The following is a 26,626-nucleotide window of genomic DNA, read 5'->3' on the forward strand; positions in this document are numbered from 1 at the left end:
TGAAGCTCTTGAGGATAACAACCAGATATTTTAAAATCCATCAAACCTGGCAAATTTTTATTTGTAATTCTTCCATAGATCAATCCTTCAAACTACTCCATGCACATTTCTGGTCTGCAGCTGCTGTTGCTTTATCAGTGCTCCCATTGTAAGAATTTAGCAAGCATAAACCCATGAGTGTAGTGCACAGCTGGACCAGAAGCTGTAAAGATACTCAGTCCTTGCTCTTCAAAATAGCTGATTTGAGCTCTCATACCACTGTTGTGAGTTTGAGTGTGCTCAAAAATACACACAGGTTCAAAACCTGAGAGCAAGAGTCAGACTGGACTCTGACTGGATTTTATATGAATATCCCAGACTCAATCAGAGCAACTTGAGGTGAATCCCTAAAGTTCAGAAGTTTCAATCTTACGGCATGAACACAAGTTAAAACAACAATGAGTTACAAACCAAGTATTACCTTTAGGAATTTTAAAAAAACCAACATTGTAGCTCAACACCACACAGGTTTTTGCCTGCCTTACATTGTGTGTAGGATCCTACATCTATTCATACATATTTTCACGTATATATGGACACACACAACATGGAAATACTTAACATTCTCCTCACTGTGGTGTTTCATGCCTTCACATTTTTCCACTCCCTGCCATGAAATGCTTCCCTCAGATCATTCTGATTCAAAAAAACAACTTTGAGTTCTGCAATTCATTATGTCTTAATAAAGACAAACACAACAGTGTGTGTTTCAGGCTGGTCTGTTAATTAGGTGGCTTGTCCTTGAGACAGAGATTGCACAAAAGGCTCTTTTTTAATGCATTGTACTAACACTGAGGATGTTGTCAGGCTTAGATAATACTTTGAATGTGCTTGCAGCTTACAATGATTAAAGTTATGATAATAGCAAGGACATTCAGGCATATACAAGTTCCCTAATAGCTCAGGGAGGTTTATCCTCTTTCAAATCATAGTGTTGTTTGCCTCATCCCAGCTAAATTGAATTTAAGGGCTCATCAGAGAAAGAAAATCTGATTTCTATCTTCTGTTAATACCACAATACATTAAATGCAGAAAACAAACAAAATGTTTATCTGTTACTAATACGTGACAGATAAACCTCTCAGACTTTAGAAATGACATCATAATTCCTGCTCTAAAGTATAATGTCAAAATGATGAAAAACTTGAAAAAGTAAGCATTTCTTTTCAAGATCTTGTTGCTCAAACATTGTACTATACCTAAAAAAGGTCTAAGAAAGAAGTTCTAGGATAGAACTTACATACATGTGAATGTCATAATGCAATTTTGTATTTAAATCATTGCACTCATACTGGCTATCATTGTTTTCTTTCCAAGTGTTTCACTTAGAGGAATCTGATAAATTATTATTCAAACAACTAACTCCTAGCTATTAACCTCTAATTTGAATTGTGTTATAAAGAAAAAAATCCATTTGCAACAGTCAGCTGTCAGTTGTCTTATGTAGGACCTCCAGCCAGCACTTCACTGGGGACATGAAGGATTGTCACATCCTGCTTTTGTGCTGCACAGATGTTACACACAGAAAGGAAATCACCAACTTGGTCACGTGGTGAAGTTTGGGCAGGTCTCACTGCTTCCCTCCTCTGAGTAGCTCAGAGTAAACCAAAAACACGGGGAAAGAGTGACAAATGTGGCACTTGCAGCCACCTGAGGAGCAGCCAGGGCCTGCACCAATATTTCACAGAGTTGCTGACTGCTCTGAAGTAGGTGGATGAACACATTATTCTGTGAAGGGGAAAACTGTAGTAATTTGTTCTTTCATGCAGAAGGAGAGAAGCACTGCTTGTAGAGCACCTCCACTCCTTTCTTTGATCACAGCAAACTGCAGACAGCACGAGGAGAGAATGGGAACCTAATTCTTTCAGCAAGTTTAAACAGAAACACAGATCCAGCAATTGTCACATATTCCAGACATTGCTTCTCTAAGAATACCAATAATTTCATGTCTTAATTCCCCAGTGCCTTTGCCTATCAGGATGACAAAGAAGGATGAAGCTGAAATGAAGCTTGATGACTTCTGTGAGACAGTGCAAGATGGGGTTTATCCAGCAATGGCAAAGAGCAGCTGAGAGTAACCCATTATCCATCTGCCAGGATTTACATGGATCCTCATATAAAATATGTTTTCCAGTGCCTGATTGTCATGATTCAGAGGGTAGAGGGGACAAAGTACAATAAATGCAAGAGGAATAAAAACTTATTGCGAGACAAATATTTTCTGCTTTTATTCTCAGATTTGTAAGCACACAATTTGCTTTAAATGCTCACAAGCAAGTTAATTTAAGTTGCCAAGCAAATAAAATTACACAGTACTTCTGGAAAAGAAAAGAAACCTTGGGGAAAGAGGATAATATTCTTAAAATCCCATTGATTCTAACCTTATTTTTCTTTACTTAAAGCATTGATGTTGATGATGTATTTCAGATTATTGAACAAGAACAAAATGACAACAGCCAAGCCTCCCCTTCAGGTGAAGTCTTTCTGTGAACCACAATTCCCCAAGTGCTCTGAAAATATATCTTCATTGGCACAAGAAGCCTGTAACATATCTAAGATGAGGACTAAATTCTGGCAGTACTGCACAAATAGAGAGATGGATTGCTCATTAAGATACAAATTAATTACTATAATTAAAGTGATTAGTTCAAATAAACAGATTGAGTACAAGACTCTTCTAAGATCTCCCACAAGCCATGTTCCTCTTGAGTTATCACTACCAGGGTCAACATGTACTGATGGGTGATTTGGGAATCCTGAGCTGTGACTGCAAACAAAGCCTAATTGATGAAGTCTTATGGAAGACTTTTCACAAGCTCCTTCTTTGATTTGCTCTTTATTTTCCCACGCTTTTAAAGGATATCATCAAATTTCTGTGAGAAATCAGGAAAATAAAATCAGAAATACAGAAGCATGCAGGAAGTGAGGTCCCTTCATTATGTCCTGTTTATCCTGGCCCCCAGTGATGCAACTCTGCCTTGAAAGACACATCCAGGTGTTTGCAACTGTAATAAACAGCTTTAAAATGCAACTGAGTCACTTGGAACACAGGCCATCTGTCTGTCCCCACATTTGCATTCCCCTCCATGGAATGTGCAATGGCTCTGTGCAATTCCCATGAAGCTCTGTACTTGCAAGGGGCAGGTATCCAGTTAATCCAAATCCCAGGAGACAGCAAGAGTCCAACACCTCTTAAAACTCAGCTCACCTGCTCAGAGCTATGATTTCAGTTATAATCTAACAAAAGCTCACTGCTTAACTTCTCACCCTTCTAAATGCTGGCACCTTTTGACTAAGAATTTAGTCTTCATATTTTTGTTATGTATCAGTTTCTGCCACTCTGCAGCCAACATGTCAAAATCCCTGCCTGGTCTCCAGCAGTCCATAAAAATCTTACAGTAAATCCTGCAGTTGGAGACGTACTGCTGGTTCCTTGCTGGGTGCACTAGACAGCAAAAAGAAATAAATGGCTAGCATAAGAAAGAGCATTAACTTAGTTCTACAGAACATTTAGAGATTTTTTTTATTATTATTTTTTGTTTTCTCTTGTTTTATAAAACAATTGAAAACTTTGGAAGTTCTGTGAAAAGCAGTTATTTTTCCCTGCCAGAAAAACCAGTTCTAGGGCAAAGATATACTCAGAAACTCCAGAAATCCTGGAGACCTGACTGCAGGACAGTCTGTCAAGCAGCAACTGACCCCTTTAAAGAAAAATGAGTTACTGCTTTATGTTAGAAAGCCTTTTTTCTTTAGTACACCTGAGATTTCTCACTGTTATGTTTCCAAGTCCCTTCCAGAGGCATGCTCATTAGATCTTAGGAATCTCTAAACAGGAAAATCTCAGAGAGGATACAGTCCTGGGTCCCCAGACTGAAGCTGCAATTCTGAGATCTTGACACAGGTCAATTCACAGACAGATGGATAAAGGTTCTTCATTTCCAACATACTTTTCTCTGTTACAAGCATAATGCAACGTTGAACATGTCAGGGACTCCTCTTGGTGGCAAAGAAAACCCAACAACTTATGCTTTCCAAAGTGCAGTTACCCACAAGACCACTGTGACATTTCAGGAGTCAAGAGGAGCTATTATTAGCTGTGTCTAAGAATATTGCAAGTTCCCACCCATGGAATCTGTGTGCAATCCTCCATTCAACTGGCAGCCTTTGGCTGTATCACTGCCACATGATTTGAACCAGGCAAGTTTCAAAAAAACTGCCACAGCACTGTGTAGCCAGCTTGAAAATACCCTCACTGCTCTAGGGAGACGAGTGATCCCTTTGGAATTGGTTTTTGGAACAGCAAACTAATGAATCACTAACAGCTCTAAAGCAGACAATGTATTGCAACACAGCATGTAGTGCCGCAGAGCTGAAGGAAATCTGTTTACAGTGCTTCAACAAACACTTGAAATCAAGATGCTCAACAAGGATGAGGCTGTTAAGAGAGAATTGAGGCTCCAAGTGCTGAAACTCCAAGTGAAGTTATCCCCACCAGGACCAGCAGCCATTCCTTGGTGACAGAGGTGGGCTCTGACCCAAAAACAGCAAAGGCAAGGCAAGCCCAAGGGAGGGCATCCATATGGAAACAGGCAAGGGATGGAGCAAGAAACAACCCTGCTCTCCTGGGCCTGCTGGAGCCTGTCCTTCAGTGCTAACAGACATCAGAAATCACTTCTGTCTCTCAGACACAGTCAGTGCCAACCTGCCCCCAGGCACAGCAGCCTGGAAACCTTGTCACTATGATTTATGTGATATTTGCTAATGGGACAGGGTTGACACCAAACTTTGCATTCAAGCCAAAGGTCAGCCTGATGCATATGGTTGGTGGGATGGGAAAAAGCATTGCTTTACAGTTCAGATCCTTAGTGAAGCAGCTGCCTGAAAAAAGAAGCTAAAACATAGAAATAATATCAAAGTCCACACACAGCTTGCTGGGCTAGGAGAAAAACCAAAGTTCAAAAAAACCCCACTTCAAACTAAGGACACTCAAAGCCACAGCTTTGAGTACACTCACTGCCCTGTTTTTCCCAGCCAAAGCTGGGCTGTTACACAAAGGTGATGCTTTGGCCAAAAGGCCAGAAGTGTAGTCCCAAAAGTATGCAGAAAAGAGAACAATGTTGAAGGGAACAGTTAGAGCTTTTTCTAGAAAAGGAAAATTTCAATTCGCTAGTGCTGCCTATCCAGTGACTAGTTACATATTTTAGAGCAGAGAATTACTAAAGGCAGAATATCAGTTTATCCCTTCCTTTTCTACCCCTCTTTTTAAATTCACAAATTCTACAACCCTCCCAGTCCAGCAGCCTTGTTTCAGCATGAAGCCTTGCCAGAAGCACTGAACAAAACCAGAGAAAGCTTTTGTTACAGGTGCTAAGGAAGCAGATCAGATCATTTATCCATTCATATAAAAATATGGGAAAAAAGGCAATTTAACAGAAAAATTTATTATTACTTAAGCAGATTCCTCAAGATTTGTTGTCAGTGAAATTCATGTAAACACAGCCACAGGAGGTGACTACAAAATGAACCAAGAAATAAGAAAGGGGGATAAGGGAAAAATGTTTCTCTCTGCTGCACAAGACTTGACCAGCATATGACAGGCAGCAGGATAGTAAAAATAAATCAAAGATGGACTATCATTAATAGCTAAGAAGCTTCAGACCAAAAAACCATCCAAATTCCACTGCAGTTACTGGAAAGTAGTTTTAGAAATATCAAAAATAGCTGTAGCAATGCCAGATCAGAGCCCTACCCAGCTGCTGCAGTCTTCTCTCCCTTCCCCAAAGAGGTTCAAGAAGAAAGTTTAACCTGGTCACCTCATTTAAAACCTACCCCTGACCCAGAACCTGGCACACAATTCTGCAAACCCTGTACATCTCTTGTAGGTTGGGACAGATGGCCTGCACTTCCCTCATCTGCTTGTAAAGCAAAGGAATGTGCTCACAAATCAACCACAGTTTTACAAGGAACAGAAGGGATGATCTTCAGTTCCCATCATATTTGGAGCATTACTCAGAGCTGCACATCCTCCCCAGGAGCAGGGATGCCATGGGGAGTGGCACAGGGCTGATGTGCCCCAAGCACAGTTCTGTTTCCATGCCCTGCCCTTCCAGGAGGGATCCAGCGAGACTGAGTTCTGCAGCCCTGACACCACAGAGCACCCATGGACTTATTCCCTTTTCAGAGCAGCTCACAGCAGTAATATGAGGTGGCTGCATCCAAGCTGTGGCTGCAGCTGGCTGAGGATTTTGGCAGGAACTTCCCACAGGTGCCCCAGCCTTAGTTCTGTGTCAGTGTTACTGACTTAAAGTGACACTTCCAGGGAAACTTTACACTTGGAATTCAGTCACCTGCCTACCAGGCAAGTCAGTCAAGACCAGAGTGCCAATATACAAACATAGCATGCCAGACAGTAAAGATTTTTGGCTGCAGCAGACATCAGGCCAATTCCTGACCTGGGGAAATCAAAGTTGACCTGTACCTCTATATGTCAATACCAGGCTAACTCACACAAAATGGAACAGGAGGAACAATGGAGCTGAAGCCTGGAGGCCTCTGTGCTGCCCAGGCTCCCATGGCAGAAATCAGAATGCTGGTCTGCTTGCAGTCATTACACATGTACAAGGAAAAACTGCAAAGTAACTATTTTTCCTATTTTTGTTTTCTATTCAGTGTTTTGAAAGGTCAAATGTATTTGCACTCTGCTGTGTTCCCTTTATCAGTGCTTAAACTCAAGCACTGCCAGATGAATCACGAGTTGTACAAACGCCCCAGAAATACAATGTCAGAAGCAGATCCATTGTACATGAATTGTATGCTCAGTTGTCAGGGGAGGATTGTTTCTGTTTGAAGCATGGAAGGACCTGCAGAAAACTAACAGCTAGTTTGCACATGTGCCTGAAGCCAGGTTCTCTTCCTTTTAATCTCTTGCTCTTTAGCTAGCCTCCAAGAGCTGTCAGAAAAAATAAGAGAAAAGGGATAAATCTGTGAAATTATATATTAGCAAAAGTAGTGGGAGAAGGGAAGTCACATAATATCTGACAAAACTTTGGAGCATTTCTCTTTCCTAGGAGTTGACCTTTTTCAGCAAGGCATCACCTAGCTGTTCCTGGTAGCTGCCTTGCTTTGTATTTATTGCTAGAAAGCCATAACAGAGTTGTACTTCCTCTCTGAGGTTCTCTGACCCTTTCCTACCTTTCCATTTTCTTTGGGACATACTCACATCCACCAGTAAACAGTTAAAATCCTGCTGGTGTCACACAGGGAACAAGTGGCAAGTCACCCTGATACACATAAACCAGCTTCAGACAATTAAAGAAATGACGTGCAAACAGCTCCAAAAGAAATTGCAAAGTGCTGTCCTGCAATGAAGGCTGCTTTGGCCTCACAGTTTATACCCAGTTGTCTTGTGTTCTCTCCACTCCCACTCCTTCCTCATCCAATTCGTCAATTAGAGGAAGAGATCTCCTACATTTATTTCATCTGTGTGATAACAAGCTTGCCAAAGAATCAGTAGAATGGATTTAATGAATACAACAATGTCAAAGCAGTAGGGATAAATGTTGTCCATCAAGACATAGAACAAATTATAACAAAGCCACACCAAAATATACAATGCAAAAGAGAGGAGAGTTCTGTGGCAGCTAATGAATGCTGGAAATGGATAAAGAGTTGTACAAAGGATTAAATTTCCTGCCTCTCATAAACCAGCATGCTGATATACACAAACATGCATAAAACAGTATCACCATTTCCTGGTGCCAACAACTTCAGATGTAGATATGAGCAAGAGCTCTGGATATGGGTGTCAGCCTAAGCTCTGAGGCAAGACTGTGCAAATGAAGATGTGGAAATCAGGCAAAATCAGACTGAGCTCCATTCCTGTATACATCCGTTGACTGTATCACAAATACAAAAGGCTGCTTTCCAAATCCTAACAGCTGCAAAGTGACAGAACATTGAATACCATTTTGTTTTTCTTTTCCCTTAGTTTTGCTTTCCGTTCCATTTTTATGCTTTAAGGTTTGCTCTTCTTTCTTGTAGCTCTCAGTCAACCAGGGAAAAGGAGAAGAAATTCAGCAGCTATGTCAGCATGTTTATTAACAAATTACTACCCCAGCACTTCTGACTCCAGGAGATCACAAACCTAACACCATTATTGGGGACAATAAATGAAATTCTCTTTTTCATACGAGCAAAAAGAACTAAGGGAGAAAGCAATAGGGTGATATGAACATAGCAGGAAAAGCACAAGCACTGACATTACAACATTTAGAGTTCCCCACCACATGAGCCAAAGGTTGGAACTTAACACTGCACTAACTCTGGGGAATCTTCAGATTACCCAGTGAAAATATGACCCATGTGAAATGTTAAAGGAAAGCAACTCCTTAAGTGTGTCTGGTTCTCTTCATAGTGCAAGAAAGCCTCCATCCTCTTTTATCACCAGAAGAAAAACATCTATAAGCACCTAAAACTGGGATGGACTTCCCAGCAGAGCCTGCAGAACACCATCTAAGTCAAACCACAATAGTAAAAATTATTCACCCTTTCCTCCAACACTAGGGGTTCTGGAGAAAAGTTTGAGTACAAAAACTAAAAGCACTCAAACTATCTGAATAATTTTAACCAGATGGAGGAGAAAAGAGAAAAAAGCAATTTGAACAAGGAAATTACAGAAATGCTGATGCTTCCAGTCAGCCTGGAGGTAAAGGCAGAGAGAACCATTCATGCTGTGCACGATGGCTTTTTATTCCTGTGTATCCCAGCTAGACTCCACAAACACACAGCATGCAGAAATCAGAAGTCAAGAACAAGTTGGAGAAACAATTCTGTTCAGGTTCAACATGAGCTATTGCAGCCAAGAAAGTCAGTTTGTTTTACACAACTCCTTCACCCACCCCATAATCAATGTTTAGCTCCCATGCACAGCAAGAAACAGGTTCTGTGCTTGTGTGCCTTTAACTCCTGAAGGAGGAAAAGCTTTGAAAACTCTATTACCGGGAAGCAAGTGCAAGACTAAATCCTCATTTCAGAGAGACAAACACACACAAAGTAGCTGTTCCAAAAAATAAGACTCACTTTGCCTTTTAACAGTCCATACAAATCCAGAGTCTCGTGTTTTGGGCATGTAAAAATGGTGCACCCATGTGTCCTAGTGCTCCCAGGAATTCAAACATTTGGGTGCATCTCCCTGACAGTGACACTTCAGGCTGGCAACATCCCACTTCCAGCAGATAAACCTGAGGGGGGAACAGCCACAACCAGCAGCTCACCTCCTGCCAGAGCAGCCCGAAATTTTGTCAGCTCTGCCTCCTCCAAACCAAGCAAAGGAAGGAAGACGGGAACCTCTTTCAGTGAGCAGATGGTGGGAGAAATATTCTGAGACTGTGTCTCCTGTTGCAGTGGCAAGATGCAGAACCTCTGCCCTACCCAAGTAGAGTTGGTTGTGCATTATCTGATCCCATTTTCAACCCCAAACTGCTGTGGTCTGAAATGCCTTGAGTGTAAATAGAACTGCCAGCCTCATCCTCCTCCTCTGCTCCACCTGATCATTGTGCCAGCAGCCATCACAAGCACCAGCAATGACCAAGCATTCTCCATTTCCTTATGCCTAAAGAGCTCTGTGCAGCTATGATTATATTTTATCTTATTAGTTTCCTCTCTATGCGAGTAACTACAGTATAGAAGTAGGCAGTTTCTTGGCAAATCATAACTAATTACATTCTTGAAAGTTGAGCTGCATTACTAAAATACTACTGGAAACATCACCTTCTGATTGGCCTAAAGACTGAATTTATTCTGGGCTCCCTCCAATCAGAATTAATCTTTCTGGAGTAGAATGAAGTGTCACCACTGAATCAACACCAGCACGCCAAGTGACAGCAGGTGACATCATTGCTCACCTAAGATAACAGACCTTGAGTCATTGAAACAGGCAGATGTTGGAGGCTGTCTCCCATTTCAGAATAATGTTCCTGTCGTAACTGAGCAGTTATTTTAGGGAAGCAAGGATAAATTCATTACCATTTGTAGGGGGCTCAGCTATCCCAGCAATAGAAGCAGTATAAGTATCCCAGTGCGTGCACAGTGCGAATGCACATGGCACTGACACCACCCATCTTTCACCCAGATAACAAAATGAGGGGCAGCGCAATCAATCCACATCCTCTGGAGATTTGCTCCTGTGTGGTGTAAGTAGCAGTGCTTTGCTATTGCAAGCACACAAAACTGAAGTTGAGAGATGTGCAAGACCAGAATTTCCACAAGAGACAAAATTTCATGATTTATCCCCAGCATTGTCGTCTTACTACCTGGTAACACTTGGTATGTGAACGTATCAGCTGCTCTTTTTCCAGATTACAATAATTAATACCCTCACCAGACAAAGTGCCACATTTCTGCATTGATAACCAAACTGCAGAGATTAACAATTAGGGAAAACCATTGGTGACATTTAACACTGGAGATTGCATTCTAGTTTATTATTTTTAATGAGACGTTGTACTTTAAAACATTAGAAGAAAACAGTTATTTCAAAACTAGATATCAGAGGCTTATCCATTCCCAAAAAGCAGGGAATGTGAGCTCCCATTACTCCAGGCTTTCCTGACTATCCCTACAGCTTTGTTCCACCAAATAATGACTCTTGCAATGATATTACAAAATTTCACACAGAATCAAGTCCAGAAGCCCAAGTACAAGAGAGCAAATGGTTTGAGAGTGTTCAAGGCCAGGCTGGACAGGGCTTGGAGCAGTCTGGTCTAGTGGAAGTTGTCCCTGCTCATGGCAGAATTGTTGGAATGAGATGCTCTTTAAGGTCCCTTCCAACTCAAACCATTTTATGATACATTATTAAGGAAAGATTATCAAATATGCACCTGACTCGTGTAGTGTTCAGGTTAGAGCTGTGTATTAGTAAATTGACAGGAATATCAATATCCATAAATCAAGATTTATAGTGTTCAGAGTCCAGTTAGTTCAATCTAATCATGAATTATGAAAACAAACATCTCAGAAAACAATAAATTCACTTGGCCTGGCACAAAATACAACCTTCTGGTAGTGAGCTAACAAATATGCCCAGAAACCAAGACAGAATTTTATGCATTGTTCTATTTTAATATCATTCTCATTCATCTTTACCCACGGGAATTTCATTTTGAATTTCACCTGGATAATAACTAGGACTTCCTGGCACTTGCAAGACCAGTTATCTTGGCAGAAGGTCAAGCTGAACACCTTTTATGTTGGCTGGTTATTTAACTGCACAGATCAACTCAAACCTGCAGCTGAGATACCCATTCTTGCACAGTTGGAGCTGCTCAGCTTCCTCTGACAGAGCTCTGAAACAATGGGTTTGATGGGGAAGGAAATGCCCATCCAATTCTAATGCCTAATTCCATCGCCTTTCACTCAGGAACCAAAGTACCAGATGCTCTGAATTTCCTGCTTTGTCAACTCCAGAGCAGTGCTATGTTCAGTTCTCACATTCTGTTATAGCTGTTTGTTGTCTGATAAAATGCAGTTCCTCAGGGACAGCACAGGGCTGTCTCAAGAGAAGTGTATAAATACACCTTATTTGGCAGCAGAGGAACTCAAAGCAAGAAGGTTTGTCTATGGGAAATTGCAAGATTCTGGAGACACTATTGCTGGGGTTTTCTCTGCTCCCAAGCAGTTACCCACAGCTGAAAATGCAATTATACACAAGAACACTGTAACAGGCTAAGGAAGGGGAAATTTTACATCATACTCCCCTGCCTCTATCCTTTTATACAAGCTGTGGATCATACTCCAATTCCAGGCAGCTGTCCCTTTATACAGTGACCCCATGGACAACTGCCAGATTTTGTTTTGCCCTTACAGGTTCAAAATCCCCTGCATTTGACTCCAGGACTCTACCGACAACTTGCACAGAAGCCCAATTCCAAGTTATGCCAAGAAGATGAAAAGAAAGAGATTGAGTGTCTATAAAGTAGATGAGCCAATTATCAGCATGATAAGTGCTTTGTAACACATTTGGGATTTTTTGCTCCATAGCAGTTTGAACAAAACTCAATGTGTCAACGCTTTTATGGATTGATTTGTAGCAATATAAGCAGTTATCCATGGTCTTTCTACGTGTGCCACAGCTGTGTTCCTGCCCATGTGGCAGCCAGCCATTAATGCAGAGAATCAGGATTCCCTCAGCTGAGTGTCTAGCCAAGTTTGTCAGCCTTGCCTTGGAGCAGGAAAGGAGCCCTCACACCCAGCCCAGGGAAGGGAGAGGGGTAACAAACACACAAACAGTCACAGCTGAGGTAACCTGAGCTTACAGGTACAGATATTTGCAAGTGAGCATCTCCTGTCCTGAATTCCAGTTTTAGGTGTAAATATTTCTTTGCATACAACCACATGAACAGTGTTGTGACATCCTAAAGGCCTAGAACCTGAGGTTTTCAGCATTTTGAGTCCTTGTTACACACAAATTCCACAAGGTCCATCTGCCATGATTGCCCAAAATCCTAAAAAGTCTGCAAACTTTTAGAAACCCACTTGCTATCTGCACAGTTAACACAGCCTTCATACACACAAGAATTATTTGCTCTTCATTACATACCAAGCTGCAAAGTCCCTGGGAATTAAATATTAACTTTTAGAAATATATACATTGTCATTACTAATAAGGAATTAAGCATTAGTTGTTCACAGCAAGAGAATGAAATAATTTAGACTGAAATAAATAGTTATTATTAGTGGTTTGCTAGGGTTTTTTATTTATTTAAATGAACATTTTGGGAGCAAAACCTTTATCAAGTGGAGTCTAAGGAATCCTAGGTAATAAAATCTTATTAATTTCAGGGATCTGTGTATGTGTGTCCAATTTTGAGACATTTCAAAAACTTGAAGGCAAATGTTCAGTTTCCTAAGAACAAGGCCCATAAAGATACCAAATTAGACATCCATACATGGACATTCAGAGATATCAGAAGCTATTTAAACACCTTAATCAGCTTTTCCAAGTGGTTAGAGATACTGAAAACCACTGTGTGTTGAAAAGATTCACCCCACTCTTAATAACTCATATTTATTTTAGTCTGTTCATAGAACTGTTCTAACCATCTCCATCAAACCAAATCTTAAAATCCTTCTTTTTTTCCTCTAGCCAAGAAAATTAATGGTGCAAAACAGGAGAATATTGGATAAGACAGGAGCAGAATGAGTTCCCTTCATATGAAACAGTAAGGCTTTCAAAGAATTAGATTCTTCCTTTTGACAATACAGTCCCATCGAGTCCAACTCCTGGCCCTGCACAGGACCATCCTCCAGAGTCACTCCACGTGCCCAAGAGCATTGGCCAAACTCACCGGTGCAACCACTGCCCTGGGGAGACTATTTCATCCTCTGGGTGGAAAACTCTTCCTAATATGAAACCCAAACATCCCATTACACAAACTTCAGGCCATTCTCTGGGGTTCTGCACTGGTCACACAGGGCAGAGATCAGTGCCTGCTCCTCCTCATGAGGAAGTTGTGACTGCAATGAGATCACCCTTCAGTCTCCTCTTCTCCAGGCTGAACAAGCCAGGTGCTCTCAGACACTCCTCACACCACTTCCCCTCAAGGCCCTTCACCATCTTCATTGCCCTGATTTGGACTCTCTAATAGTTTAATACCTTTGTTATATTGTGGTGACCAAAACTGCCCTCAGCACTCGAGCTGAGGCCACCCCAGTGGAGAGCAGAGCAGGACAATGCCCTCCCAGCTGGCAAAGCTGAGCCTGATGCCCCCAGGACACAGTTGTCCCTTCTGGCTGGAATACCAGTAATACACATCAAAACAGTGAATTTTGCCACTGTAACTGTCCATGAAACAATAAATAAAAAACCAAAAACTGCTAACCTTTGTATTCCAAGTCCTGAATGAAGCCCCCATCCTCCAGAAAGGTTTGTTTTGTCACAGGCCCCCAGCCAGGCAATAATTAGCATTGATTCCATGATTCCAGAATGCTGATCAATCACTTTATTACACAATACTTATTAAGAAACCCATTGCCCTTACAGACAGTCACAACACAGGTGGAACTAATTGGTCCTTCAATACAAACACCATCACCATTGGCCAATTAAGAAACCAGCCTTTGGTAAGCAAATCTCCATAACACATTCCACATGTTCACAACAACAGGTGCAGCCAGTGAAGATAAGAATTGTTTCTCATTCTTTTCTCTGATCTTTTCACAGCCTTCCCCAGGACAATGCCTGGGAAAGTTGTGCCTGTTGCTCTCTGTGGCCAGAGAGCTGCAGCCACAGGTTTGTGCTGTCACAGGAACTCTGAAACCTGAGGCCAAAGTCCTGGCATGCAGCACACTGGTGCAACCCAGCAGCTGAAGATTAGAGCTGCAGCTCCAGCAGTGATGCAGCAAGAGTGGAACACTGAGAGCTCTGTTATCTGCCTTGCTTTTACATGTTAATAGAATGGGAAGAGCTTGCTTATCTTGCAGCAAAAAAGAAGAAAAGGAAAGCAAAACTTCAGAACTCCTTGAAGGGGCACCACTCTTGCCATCTATGTGGTTCTAATAGAACCTGCTGCACTGAGACAGCTTTTAGGAATACCCATTTCTTAGCTGCCAAGTCACTAAAAGCCAAGTCAATAACTCCCAGTGGATTACAGCACAGATATTAGTTGTGCTAAGAAAACCTTTTTGAAGTTTTGATTCTCAGAAACAGAAAGCAGGACACAACATATCACCTAAACTATGCCTTAGATTGAAGGATTGAGTCTCAGCGGGTACACAAAGTGGGGTTTAATTGCCATAAATGCAGAAGCATTTTCATGTTTTCACTTGTCTGCCATAACAAACCCCCCTTGCTTAGCAGTCAGGGCTGTGGTCAGGTCCTGTGTAAGGATATTTTTAGAGGTTAGAGCTGTAGCCAAAAGCCATCGTAATTCACCAGTGCCAACCTTCCCTCCAAGATAATATTTGGGAAATAGGACAGCACAACTGCTGGAATGGCTCTGTGTTTTGGGAGACACCATCTTGTGAATGAGATATGCAACTGGAAGTTGGTTTTTGACTGCATAGCCAAAACCGATGGCCTAAAACTGTGGGGAGCAAGCATCAGCCTGCTCACAAAGTGCCCATCAGTAGAAATAATTATACAGAGCAATTGACTTTCTGTAACATTTTTTAAGCATTCCTACAACTATGATATAGCACAAGAACCACAGGACTTCTCTAGAACTCTCAAATAATAAGACCAACAGCAACAAGATAGAACAGGGAGGTATTTGGTCAAAATTTGAGCATAATCTGCAATGTTATATTAACACACTCCTGTGAGCAAGACTTGTCTTTATTCCTGAAGCTGTTAAATTTCTTTTGCTTTCAATACCTGGTGCTGCCTTTCAAGCTGTGCACAGAGCCCTCTTCTGGAGAAATTTGAACAAATAAAAGCTTAAGAATGCAGCAGTGTGGGCTCTGCATTAGGGGAAAGAGTTTGAGGACTAATTTTCTCTATTCACTCTAATGACAAGCTTGTAAAATCTACACATTTTTCCAATTTACTTGGTTGCAACCCAGTGAAACGTGACAGTTATTGTCAAAATTATCAAAAATATGGGGGGTTTTCCTCACCCTGTAAGCCTTACAAATTTTGAGTCATCTCTCTGCATGAAAGGCATGACATAAAAAGGAAGCCTGTGAACAACTTTTGGCGTAAAACAAATATTTTATATGTAGATTTTAGAAAATACCCTTTGGGGAAAATGTAAAACACAGATTTTTAATTCTATCAGATCAGAGTATGCATTTACTGCTTACTGTACCCTGTATAGTGAACTGCATAAGCTACCAGAGTACATTTAGTTTTTAATGTCAGCTTCAGATCAATAAAGCTGTATATTATAGTTATGCTTTGGAGTTTTAAAGGTGAGTCTGAATTAAAGGATTACGTGAAACATCTCTCTCATTTATCCCAGCTAATGCTCAGTTTTCCTCTTTGTGAAAACAGAACAGTTGGTAGTAGTGTAGACTAAATCTTTGCAAAAAGAAAAATTCATTTAATGCTCACTGTTTACCTCAGTTTTTGCATACATACTTAATGAGCTGCTTTGATATGAAAAAGTGCTTTTCCATCTTCATCCTTTTAATGCCTCAAAAGGCAAAGTTTTTCTTCTTTAAAAACACAGTTGAATTGGAGGCAGACCAAGAAAACACAAAACCCAAGTTACTAATTTTAGAAATGGGTTTTTCATTAAGAATAAACGTTTTACAATCCAGGTTCCTATTGACATAAAAGAATTTCCTCAAACTTTTTTCCTCTACACTGCAAACTTTGCTATCATTACTTTGAAACTAAGTTATCACTATCTTCTGCTTCCACAGCAAGATTACTAGATTGCTTCTGCTTAGAAAGAATTCTATCAAACTTGGTCCTTTCTGGTTCCACTGGCATTGCATTATATGAGACATTCTTGCTACTCCTAAGGGAGAAAAAAAGAAAACATGCAGAAAAAGATCCCCAAATGTGTTACAACCACTACACAAGCAGATGGCTGCATTTGTTTAATATATTGTTTCTCACATTCTTCTGTTTACTCTTCCTGTCACATGAAAGTTGTGCATGTGGGGTGTCAAAGAGAAAAGCCAAACAGTGTTTCAGTAAATCCCATTTCTTTCCCTAGCATGGCACCCACTCCAATTCATACTTTAACCTGCCAATACTCAACAACCTAGACCTGCAGTCAGAATTACATACACTTCCATATTACAGTCTGATTCATTCCCCAATTCATTAACTCTTAGACATGAACTGGAAAGTAAACTTGGACATGCACTAGCTCACATGGTGGAGAGAGACATGACCAGAGAGAGCTGTACAAGCTGAGAAAGAAGGTGGAGTGCAATTTGAGCACTTCACCTGGAAGCAAGGGTAAATCACCAAGCTCAGCCCTGCAGTACAGCAGAATTCATCTCAGCCCAGCCTGGGGAGAAACTCTGGAGCATCACTGAAAGTCATCAACAAAAACAAGAGGGTGTTTTCAGAATTGGGTGTCTGCACCTTGTCAGATTTTAAGTAGTCATTAATGTTAAAAAAAATGCCGGCTATGTTTCATAGGCCCTAGAAGTCCATCCTCTTGTATCACATACATTCTGCTTTCCTGCAAGCAACCACTAAAGAAAATCCCAACTCAAGATTATTAATTCAGCGTTGTGTTAGAGAAGCTGTACCAAAAAAAGACTGAAAACAGAGAGAAAGCCAAGCAAAGCAGATGGGAGGTCTCAAAGCCAAGATGAGAGCACCAGTTCAGTACATCCACAGGTTACCCTTCCACTGCCTGTGCCCTCTCTCTCCCCCAGCCCCTCTGCTCCCTGAGCATTGCCTCCCCTGCCAGCGCAAGCTGGATCTCAGCCCACTTGTGACAACTTCTCGTCCCCAGGAGCCCTCTGGGTTCCCCCAGCCCAGGGGACAGTGCTCAGCCCTCCCTGGGCAGCAGCTTGGCCACTGTCCTGGGCCAGTCCCAACAGAGCCAGAGGCTGCCCTCAGACACTGCCAGGGAGCCCAGCCCTGGCTGGCAGAGTGGCCCTGCCAGGAACTCTCCGTGTGGCACCAGCACATGCTGCTCGGCACCAAACCCATGGCCCAAGGCAGCTGCTTTCATTTGTTCCACTCCCGGGAGCAGGGCTGGTATCCCGAACCCACCCAAATGCCTTTGTGCTTGCTCACTCCCAGTCCCAGCCACCGAGCCTCCGCTGTCCCACAGCTCCAGCCACCCACGTCCCTGCCCTGATTCCTGACCAGGCTAAACCAGGACCTGAGTGCCCAAACCTTGATCCACAGCATGTGGATCACCCAATTGCCTCCTCCTCACACTCTGTGCAGCTGCTTCAGCAGTAAAGCTCTGCCAGTTGTGATCCCTCACCGTTTTCCTCCTTACTGCCCTGTTTGGGATTAGCAGACCTGGTGGAGACTGCAGTTACACAAACACAGGGGGGTCAAGCTCAAAGTCCCAAGCACTTGTTTGACATTAAACCCCACCAACCCTCCAAGGGTTAACAAACCCACTCGATCCAAAAAGGAATTAACTTTCATCCCTGCTCGGTGCCGAGGATCTCAGCCCACTGTCACTAAACGCAAGTTTAGGAGCCCCCGAGACAGAAGGAGGGAGAATGCACTTAAGCTGGACAACAACAAAGGATTTCCAGCCCTGCTCTGAGCTGCCCAAAAGTGAGCCCTGTGACAGCAGCGAGAGGAAAAGAGAGTGACCAGCTGAGAAGTGAAAGCCCAGCGAGTCCCCGTGCTTTGACAGGCAGCAGCAGCGGGGCTCCGGCAGCTCCGTGTTTTTAAGGCTGGGTGTTTTTTCCTCTGCTTTCTGGCAGAGGGGGATCTATTACATTTAATAAGAGAAAGGCTACACAGCAAGTCACTAACGGAGTGTTACACATCTATCAGGAGAGTACGGCGAAGGGAGCCTTTTGCAAGGTCTGATTTTATTTTTCCTCCATATTCCCCCCCTTCCAATTCTTTTATTTAAAAAAAAAAAAGGCAATAAATAGCATGAGCTGCCTGTAACAGTCTATAAACCTACTACCCAGCACAAGGCACAGAGAAAAGAGGCAAATCAAAGTTGCAGCATTTGATATGACAGAAAATATTGCTGCTGCAGCTGCAACCGAGACACTTGAAAGATTCCCCCCACCACCTTTCCTGAAGGGAAACAAAAAAATGCTATATATCACACGGCAAATTGGTTGTAATTGTAAATCAGGGAGCTATGAGATCCTGCATTCCTAGCAACTGGCTTAGAGCAGAGATCCTGCATCTTTAAACAGTAATTCAAGCAATGTATAATTACTCAGAAATCAGAGCTGAATTACAAATACTTTCAAATCCAAATGCACAAAAGCAGAAAGATGAAAGAAAGCAAGGAAAAAACACACATTTCTTACCTGGGACAGCAGAAAAGACAGAGTAAGTTGAGTTTTGTGCTGCATTTTGCCAGACTAGAAGGTACCAGAGGCTTTTTCATTCATGCACTCGGCTGCACTGAGCATATTTTCACTGTGAAACAGCCTTTGAGAAGAGACTCTGCCTTGAGAGCCAGCCAACTTCCCAAATAGATCAGCAGCATCATCACTAAAGCATTGGATAGAGTCTGATGACCAGAACCAATGGCTTTACAAGGATGATTTCTTCACAAAGCATCCCCATTTTGCATCACACATATTGAGCAAGCACCTCTACAAACACAGCACCTTTAGAAAGCATTTTTGCTTTGGTGTATTTCTGTGTTTAGTTTTAATCTAACATCATGCTTTACATATCTCAATAGTATTTTCCCTTTTAGAGAATGGAATTGAACAGAGAGAAATAAGAGCAACTCTGAGCACCACTGCAAAGAGATTCTATTTATTAAAATGTTAATAAGGTAAACTTATTTTTAATAATTTAAAAAAAAAAATGACCTCTGCAGTTTTGGTTACTTCCAAGCCTTAGAAAGAGAACACAATGAAATTTTTCAGTGCAGTAGAAATACAGGTTATATTTTGTGTTTTCCCCTCAATCTCACAAACCACAACCAAGACAGATCCATTCTAGCCTGCAGAAAAAATGCATCATAAGGCAATAGATTTTATTAACTGCTCAGGTAATGGCAGAATTGGCTTTTAATTCAACAAACTAGAATCTAGGACAGAGTTTCAAAGGCGCATGTCCTTCAATTAGAAAAAGTTTCCTGTTTGAAAGAGGGGACCTGCTTTCTCTGGGTTGGTTATGTTGCAGCCCACCAAGCAACACAGGCAGATGGACCAAAGATTAGGAATGAATTCCCCTGAGTGCATTTCCAACTCCTCCCTTGCCACTCCCCAGTATCACAACACTCCAGTCCTTTTCTGAGTTGTCTCCTGGCAGTCACCAAGGTTACTTAACAGTACCCTTCCCCCGTTTCTAGAAGGATCAAAAGTCTCCTCAGCTCTCATCAGTGATGTTTTTCCCTCACTTGCTCATCCAGCAGAATGAGCTGCCATCACTTTCTGCTCTGCCCCGCCACGGGTGGCTGCTGTGCTGGTGGAGATGAGAGGAAACGTGGGGAGGGAAAGGCAGGTAGGCAGATAGAAGGGATAAAGGAGCTGCCAACCACTTTGAGCTCCCCAGCATCAGCAGGAGCTCCCAGCTGTGAATAATGTTGTTTGATGCAACCACTGCTAGTCTACTGCTCAGAGCTTACATCTTCCTTTACATACCCACTGGACCAAAACTGAGGGAAAACACTGTCCCTCCAAGTCCAAACCCTCACAGGCAGCAATAACTCTCTTCCAGTACCTCCAATATGCAGGAGTTTAAATTAATACTCAAGTTGGAATAGAATCCAAACAAAACCTAGCAGGAACTACCAGCAGCAATAATAATGCTCTACATAGCCACAAAACGTTCACTACTTAGATATCAAAAGGAAAAAAAAAGCAGGTAGGTTGCTTTCTTTTTCGGCATAGGCAGAAAGGCAGTTTAGCAGGGTTTAAAAAAAAAAAGAAAAACAAAAACCTTAGAGCTCTTTATAACTAGAAATACATTACTGGCCACCTCACATTTCTCTTTGAGGGAGTCACTTTGCCACCAAATATAATTCCCAGCCTCAAGAGGAACACCTAAGAATTTATAAGCCAGGCTGGATGGCGTTTCTAGGGCAAATCCCACAGAAAACAGCACCAGCCATTCCACAGTGTGCACAGTATTTGTATGGGGGCACTGGGATTTGGACAATCTTAACCCCACCAACGGGGCCAAACAGCTGAGTGAGTTACCAGACCAACCAGAAGTAGGTGGTGGCTGAAAGAAACAAAGGCATATCTGCATCCTGTTTTACAGGAAAGACACTCATTAAAAAAAAAAAATAGCAGTCAAGTCATGGGGTAGATGATTCACTGCAAGATAATGTGACATGAGATTTGAGCCAACATGAGCAGTTATTTTCTGTACAAGGCACAACATGGCTATGGGGCCATCCCAGCACAAGGGCAGAGAGGGGAACGAGGAGGTTGAGGTGTTCCCAAAGATCCTGCAAGAGCACGGCCATCCCTACAGCCATGGCACCCCTCCACATCCTGAGGGGCCGGGCACCACAGCCTGGCACAGGGCAGGACCTGCCTCCCCAAAGGGCTCTCCCAGCCAAAAGAAGCCATATACCACAGCCCTTTACCTCCAGAAACAGCCAAGACCCTCTAGCAACAATTAAAGAGAAAATAATTTAATAAAAACCAAATTCATCAACATTTTACCTCCAGTTCCACAGAGCTTCTTCCTCCTGTTGCAGCCCGTCTCTCCTGCTTTGGCCTCTACTCACAGCTGCTCTTACTTATCCCCTAAAAGGGCAACTATTGATTCCTGGAGGCGTGATAACCATTCCTACAGGGTTAATTAACCATTCTTGGAGGAATAATTAACCATTCCTGGAGGGGCTAACCCTTCATAAGCCACTGCCAAGCCCTGGCACAACATGGCGCCCAAGCGTGAGGGCGGCTGTGCCCATCGGCAGCGCTTACCCACAGGGTCCAGCCACGCTGGGAAATGGCCTTTTGGCACTACTCACCTGAGGAGAATTCCAGCACAGACAGCACTCACCCACAGGTCCAGCCACATTGAGAAATGGCATTTTGGCACTGCTCACCTGAGGAGAATTCCAGCACAGACAGCGCTCACCCACAGGTCCAGCTACGCTGGGAAATGGCCTTTTGGCACTACTCTCCTGAGGAGAATTCCAGCCCACACAGCGCTCACCCACAGGTCCAGCCACATTGAAAAATGGCCTTTTGGCACTACTCACCTGAGGAGAATTCCAGCTCATACAGCGCTCACCCACGGGGTCCAGCCACGCTGGGAAATGGCCTTTTGGCACTGCTCACCTGAGGAGAATTCCAGCACATACAGCGCTCACCCACGGGGTCCAGCCACGCTGGGAAATGGCCTTTTGGCACTGCTCACCTGAGGAGAATTCCAGCACAGACAGCACTCACCCACAGGTCCAGCCACATTGAGAAATGGCATTTTGGCACTGCTCACCTGAGGAGAATTCCAGCACAGACAGTGCTCACCCACAGGGTCCAGCCACGCTGGGAAATGGCCTTTTGGCACTGCTCACCTGAGGAGAATCCCAGCACACACAGCCCTGGTGCTGGGGACCCCAGCAGAGAGAGGGGGGCAGCTGCTGCAATCAGGTGTTTGACCCCTTGCAGGTGGGCCCCCAGCCTAGCTGTGTCTTCTGGGGTTAAGCATAGAGTCTTCTCTGTAATTAGCTTATTAATGAAGGGTTGGTAGGCTATTAATTAGAAATTAATAGTTGGTGCCTCTGTCTCAGCTTTAGGTAATAGGAGGAGGTACAAACTTTACAGAACTTTACTAAGGAGGTGGAGAGGAGGCAAGACTGCAGGTGGTGGAGGGTGGTCTCTCTCTAAACCCCAGCTTGGGGCAACATTGCTTCACAAATGAAATAAAGCTGAGGTGCCATGGAGCCACAGGAACAGAAATAACAGCCCCAGGTTTAAAGCTAATTAATGAGAGGGTCTAGACCTCCCCTTTTACAGTGAGCTGTGCTTTTCTTAACTGCAAATACAAAATATGTAGTAAGCTTAGGCAGTGGCTGAGAGGGTCCTGGTTCATGACAAAGAAAGCTTCTGCCAAGACCTTTTCTGATCCAAAACCATGCTAACTGATGGGTGTAATATGGTCTGTAGTCTTTAGACACAAAATGCCATCTTCTTCACTTATAAAATGTGGAGCAACTTGACACATCAGCTCAGTCCCTCTCCATGACATTCTCTGGCCACAGGGGCAATGCTGAGCTGAGGCTAATGTGAACAGCAGTAATTGCCTGCAACACACAAGGATTTTTTTCTGAGACAGACCCATTAGCAGATGAGGGAGTGACTGCATGCTGCCAGAAATGCCTTTTGACCTTCAGAAGATTTGCCCTATTTTGTAAAAGCTGAGGATCAGCTGCTATGAATCTATCAGTACAAGGGGAGTTTAATTTCCCATTAAAGTGGGTCACATGAGAACATGGATGTGAGAGAGAGGGACTAATTTCTCCTGCCGTGGTACTGGTAATCTACAAGCTACACTCCTGGCTGCTTCACCAGGTTGCATTTTCTTTAAACCTGGGAAAAGGTTTTAGCCCTGGGCAACAGCTGAGGGTGTAACAGTAGCACAAGAACTCGTAGTAAATGTACCTGGATTGAGCTGGAATCCATAGAGGAGTGAAATCCCATCTTCCTGCCTGAGGTTCTCCGGCAGGAATAAGTGAAGCCACTGGCTGCAATAATGTTTTATTCTGGGGGATAGATACTCAGAAGTCTGCAACAGAGCTGATTTAGTGGGAGCTGGGGAACGCTTTCCAGGTACTCTGGTTTTCTGCTTGCCAGCTCTGTCAAAATAGGTTTGGGTATGGATTTCCAGTCCTAGTGCAGCTGAAGTTTCTTTGGGAGAAATTCACCAAAGCACCAGAAAAAGGGGGTTGCAGTTTGAATTTGAGCCCACAGCTTTTCATTTTGTACCCAGCCCAAGGGCTCTATAATACCCCAAAGTCCTACAACACTCTCTTACATGAAGGATTTACTGGCAACAGAAAGTTTGTCATTAGTTCAGCTCTCTCTAAAACCTGTGGGACTTCTGAATGCTTTGTGTACTGTTTCCCTACATCCCAGCCCAAGCTCTGGGGTAGTAGAAGGGTTTTGTTCTCATACTTACTAACAGGCAAGTCCCAGGCAACACAACAAACTGATACTTCAGTGGAAAGAAATAGGGTGTGTTCCATTGTCAGAACAGGACTAAAAATGGTTAGTCAAACAGGAATTTTACATTTTAGAAAAATCCTTAAGGGACCATCCACCCTTTTCTGTACAAGTAGTAATAATAATAATCAAAGAAATCCCTGTTCTTGTCAACACAGGATCCAGTTTTTCAGTTCTTGTAGGAGTAAAACCTATTGTTGTTTGGGTTTTGCATGTTTTTGGATCCCTAAGCCATTTAAGCATAAATAAATTTTATCTTGAACTTCTAAAACTGAGCTTTTGTAAACCATTCTAGAGTAACAATTTGCACTAATGAACATCTAAATTTCTAATCCTTACTTGAAACTATTCCTTAATTCAACCTTCGTCTGAACCAAGATTGGGAAGGAGTGAGATGAGCCTTAGTGTGTGGTGGGTTGGGTTGTCCACAGCATCTACTTTGTGGAAAAAATTTGGTTTCATTTCCTTTCTCCCTCTGGGCCCCTTTGTGGAAGAAGCTCTTGCTCCTCAGCTGACTCCCAGCATCTAAGACTTTCCTGGAATAGTGCAGATATTACCCCATGTCTGTTAAGAACTTGTGCCTTTCAGCTGAAACTTGTGCCCCAACTGCAAAACTTCCAGATTTAGTGGCAGTCTGGAGTAATTCAACCACTTGTAATCCTACACCCCTATCCATGGGCAGGCTGTTGAATTCTGCCTCTTTATTTACCCTCTTTTCAGTAATCCAAAGGCACTGGAATGGGCTGAAGTCACTGTCCCTGGAGGTGCTCTAAAACAGAGTGGATGTGGCACTGGTGCCATTGTTTAGTTGATAAGGTGGTTTTAGGTCATAGGTTGGACCTGATGATCTCAAAGATCTTTTCCAGCCTGGTTAATTCTGTGATTCTGTGATCTCACAAGCCATCAGCAAAGATGTCCTCCCCACACCATATGGGTATAGAAAATATTCTTGCAGTGCTCCAGAAGGAAAGGTGAGGCACACAACACAAAGGGACCCCATTAAGATCATAAAGGTGGACAAACCCAGAGCTGTAAATTGCTAAATGCCTCAGGCACTGGTTCTTTTGTGCACTGAAAGAACCTGTGGCCTTCCTGAGGGACCCTCTGTTATTGTGCAAACCCCAAACTGAACCACAGCTTAATTCAGCATCTCCTCCTTGGCAGGGCTATCTGTTCCCATTCCTCTCATGTGCCTCTCCCTCCTTGTTTTAACACCGCTGCTCCTTTGCCCTCCCTCCCACTCATGATTGTATCTGGCCTGAATACAGGTGTTCTGGAAGCAATTACAGCTTCGTACAAGGAGAATATGATGCATGGCAGCTCATTAGTTGTTTGCCATTATTATGGGAATGACTCCTTGTTTCCCTTCTGACCTCACCTATTGTCTAGGAAATGAATGGATATAGGAGTGAGAAAATTTGTTTTGGCAATGGGATCTGTATTTTCCAAGACTCGGTAATATTGAATTCTGCCCAGAAATACAAATCAGAATAATTAACCAAACAAATGCACAAAAGACCTTATCATTGCCTATTTTGGTAGCAACTATACTAACTCAAAGTCATTATTTAAAATTCACTGTGCAAGTTTATTAGAAAAGTTACTTTTATACATTAAAAAAAATAACATTTCCACAGGAAATGGGAGAAAAAGCAAGTTATCACTGTCAAAAGTTCTTCTAAGACATATCCAAACTGAAGATACTCATCATGAGTAATGGGAAAGTTAATACTGCAGGAATAAATTAACCACAGAATTTTAATGGCTTTATTGTGTGACAGTTTCTAAAGCCCAACCAAATATCAGCTAGGAAATTCAAATGTGAGAGATATGCTCTTAAATCTCACAGTTATGGATTTTTTTTTTTAAATCCCTTCTTATGATATAAGGGTCATTTAAAATATTCTACCATGAATATACAGCTTACTTATGGGTAGAACATTTCACCATTCTTACCCAGGCACAAGCCAGCTTAATCTTTCATCTTTTCACAGAGGAACAGCAGATACATAAGTATATTTTAGGGGGAATAAAATAGTTGAGAGAGAGAGGGAGAATGTGTCAGTCTTTGAATATCTCTGTGCACAGGGCTTGAGCTGACACATCAGCCCAGAGCTGTTAAACCTCCTGACTTTGGGCATAGCTGCTTGCGCTGGAGGTGTTAAGAGACTGGGGCACTGCTGTCTTTCATGTCATTTTCAGCTGCTTTTCTTTTTGCCCTGGCCAGTGCAGCTCTGTATTTCACTTGCCATGATCGTAAAAATATATTTGCAAATCCCCTCCATCAGAGTTGTGATTGTATTTGCCCTGGGCAAGGCAACAACTGCGTGGCCTTGGGTTAAAAACTGGGTCAGAGGGCTGCCCCAGCAGGAGGACAAGAGACCTGAGCAAATCCTCCCTCAGAAAATGAAAAGACACATCTGAGCCACCTGGTTTAAGGTGTCCCACCCTAAGGTCCCCAAACTTTTCTGTGACTCCCTGATTTTCCAGCCTGGCTGTGGAGAACAGGCTGGGCAGCCCCAGCTCTGTGGCAGGGCCAGGCTGAGGTGAGCTCAGGGATATCCTTATCCCACTGAACTCAAATTGCCACGGATTGCAGCAGCATCAAGATTTCACCCTCCATCCTTCAACTCCTTCTTCTCCATTTATATTCACAACCTTTTCTCTATGCAACAGTCATGGTTTTTAGGCAGATAAATATCTTACATGCTTCTCAAGGGTGTCATACGCTATTTAGTATTTTCCCCCTGGTATCAGCACCTGTTAAGCATGGAAATAAAGTGATTAGTCTCACATGTTTGGCTTCAAAAATTGATTTTAGGATACA

The 26,626-nt window shown here is 42.7% G+C and overlaps 1 protein-coding gene across 2 annotated transcripts in view; it reads right to left on the bottom strand.

The window, feature by feature from the left end:
- The window catches only part of CDH13 (cadherin 13), a 432,177-nt gene extending 413,061 nt beyond the window's left edge, over window positions 1–19,116 (bottom strand). For both annotated transcript variants that reach the window (XM_041458638.1, XM_041458637.1), the window contains exon 1: window positions 18,967–19,116. In XM_041458638.1, the coding sequence (XP_041314572.1) occupies window positions 18,967–19,011 (45 nt within the window). In that variant the 5' untranslated portion in view covers window positions 19,012–19,116. The remainder of the gene's footprint in view (window positions 1–18,966) is intronic.
- Window positions 19,117–26,626: the final 7,510 nt, after the last annotated feature.

Source organism: Pyrgilauda ruficollis, unplaced genomic scaffold (genome assembly GCF_017590135.1).
Source record: "Pyrgilauda ruficollis isolate IOZ18807 unplaced genomic scaffold, ASM1759013v1 scaffold13, whole genome shotgun sequence".
Classification (NCBI taxonomy): domain Eukaryota; kingdom Metazoa; phylum Chordata; class Aves; order Passeriformes; family Passeridae; genus Pyrgilauda; species Pyrgilauda ruficollis.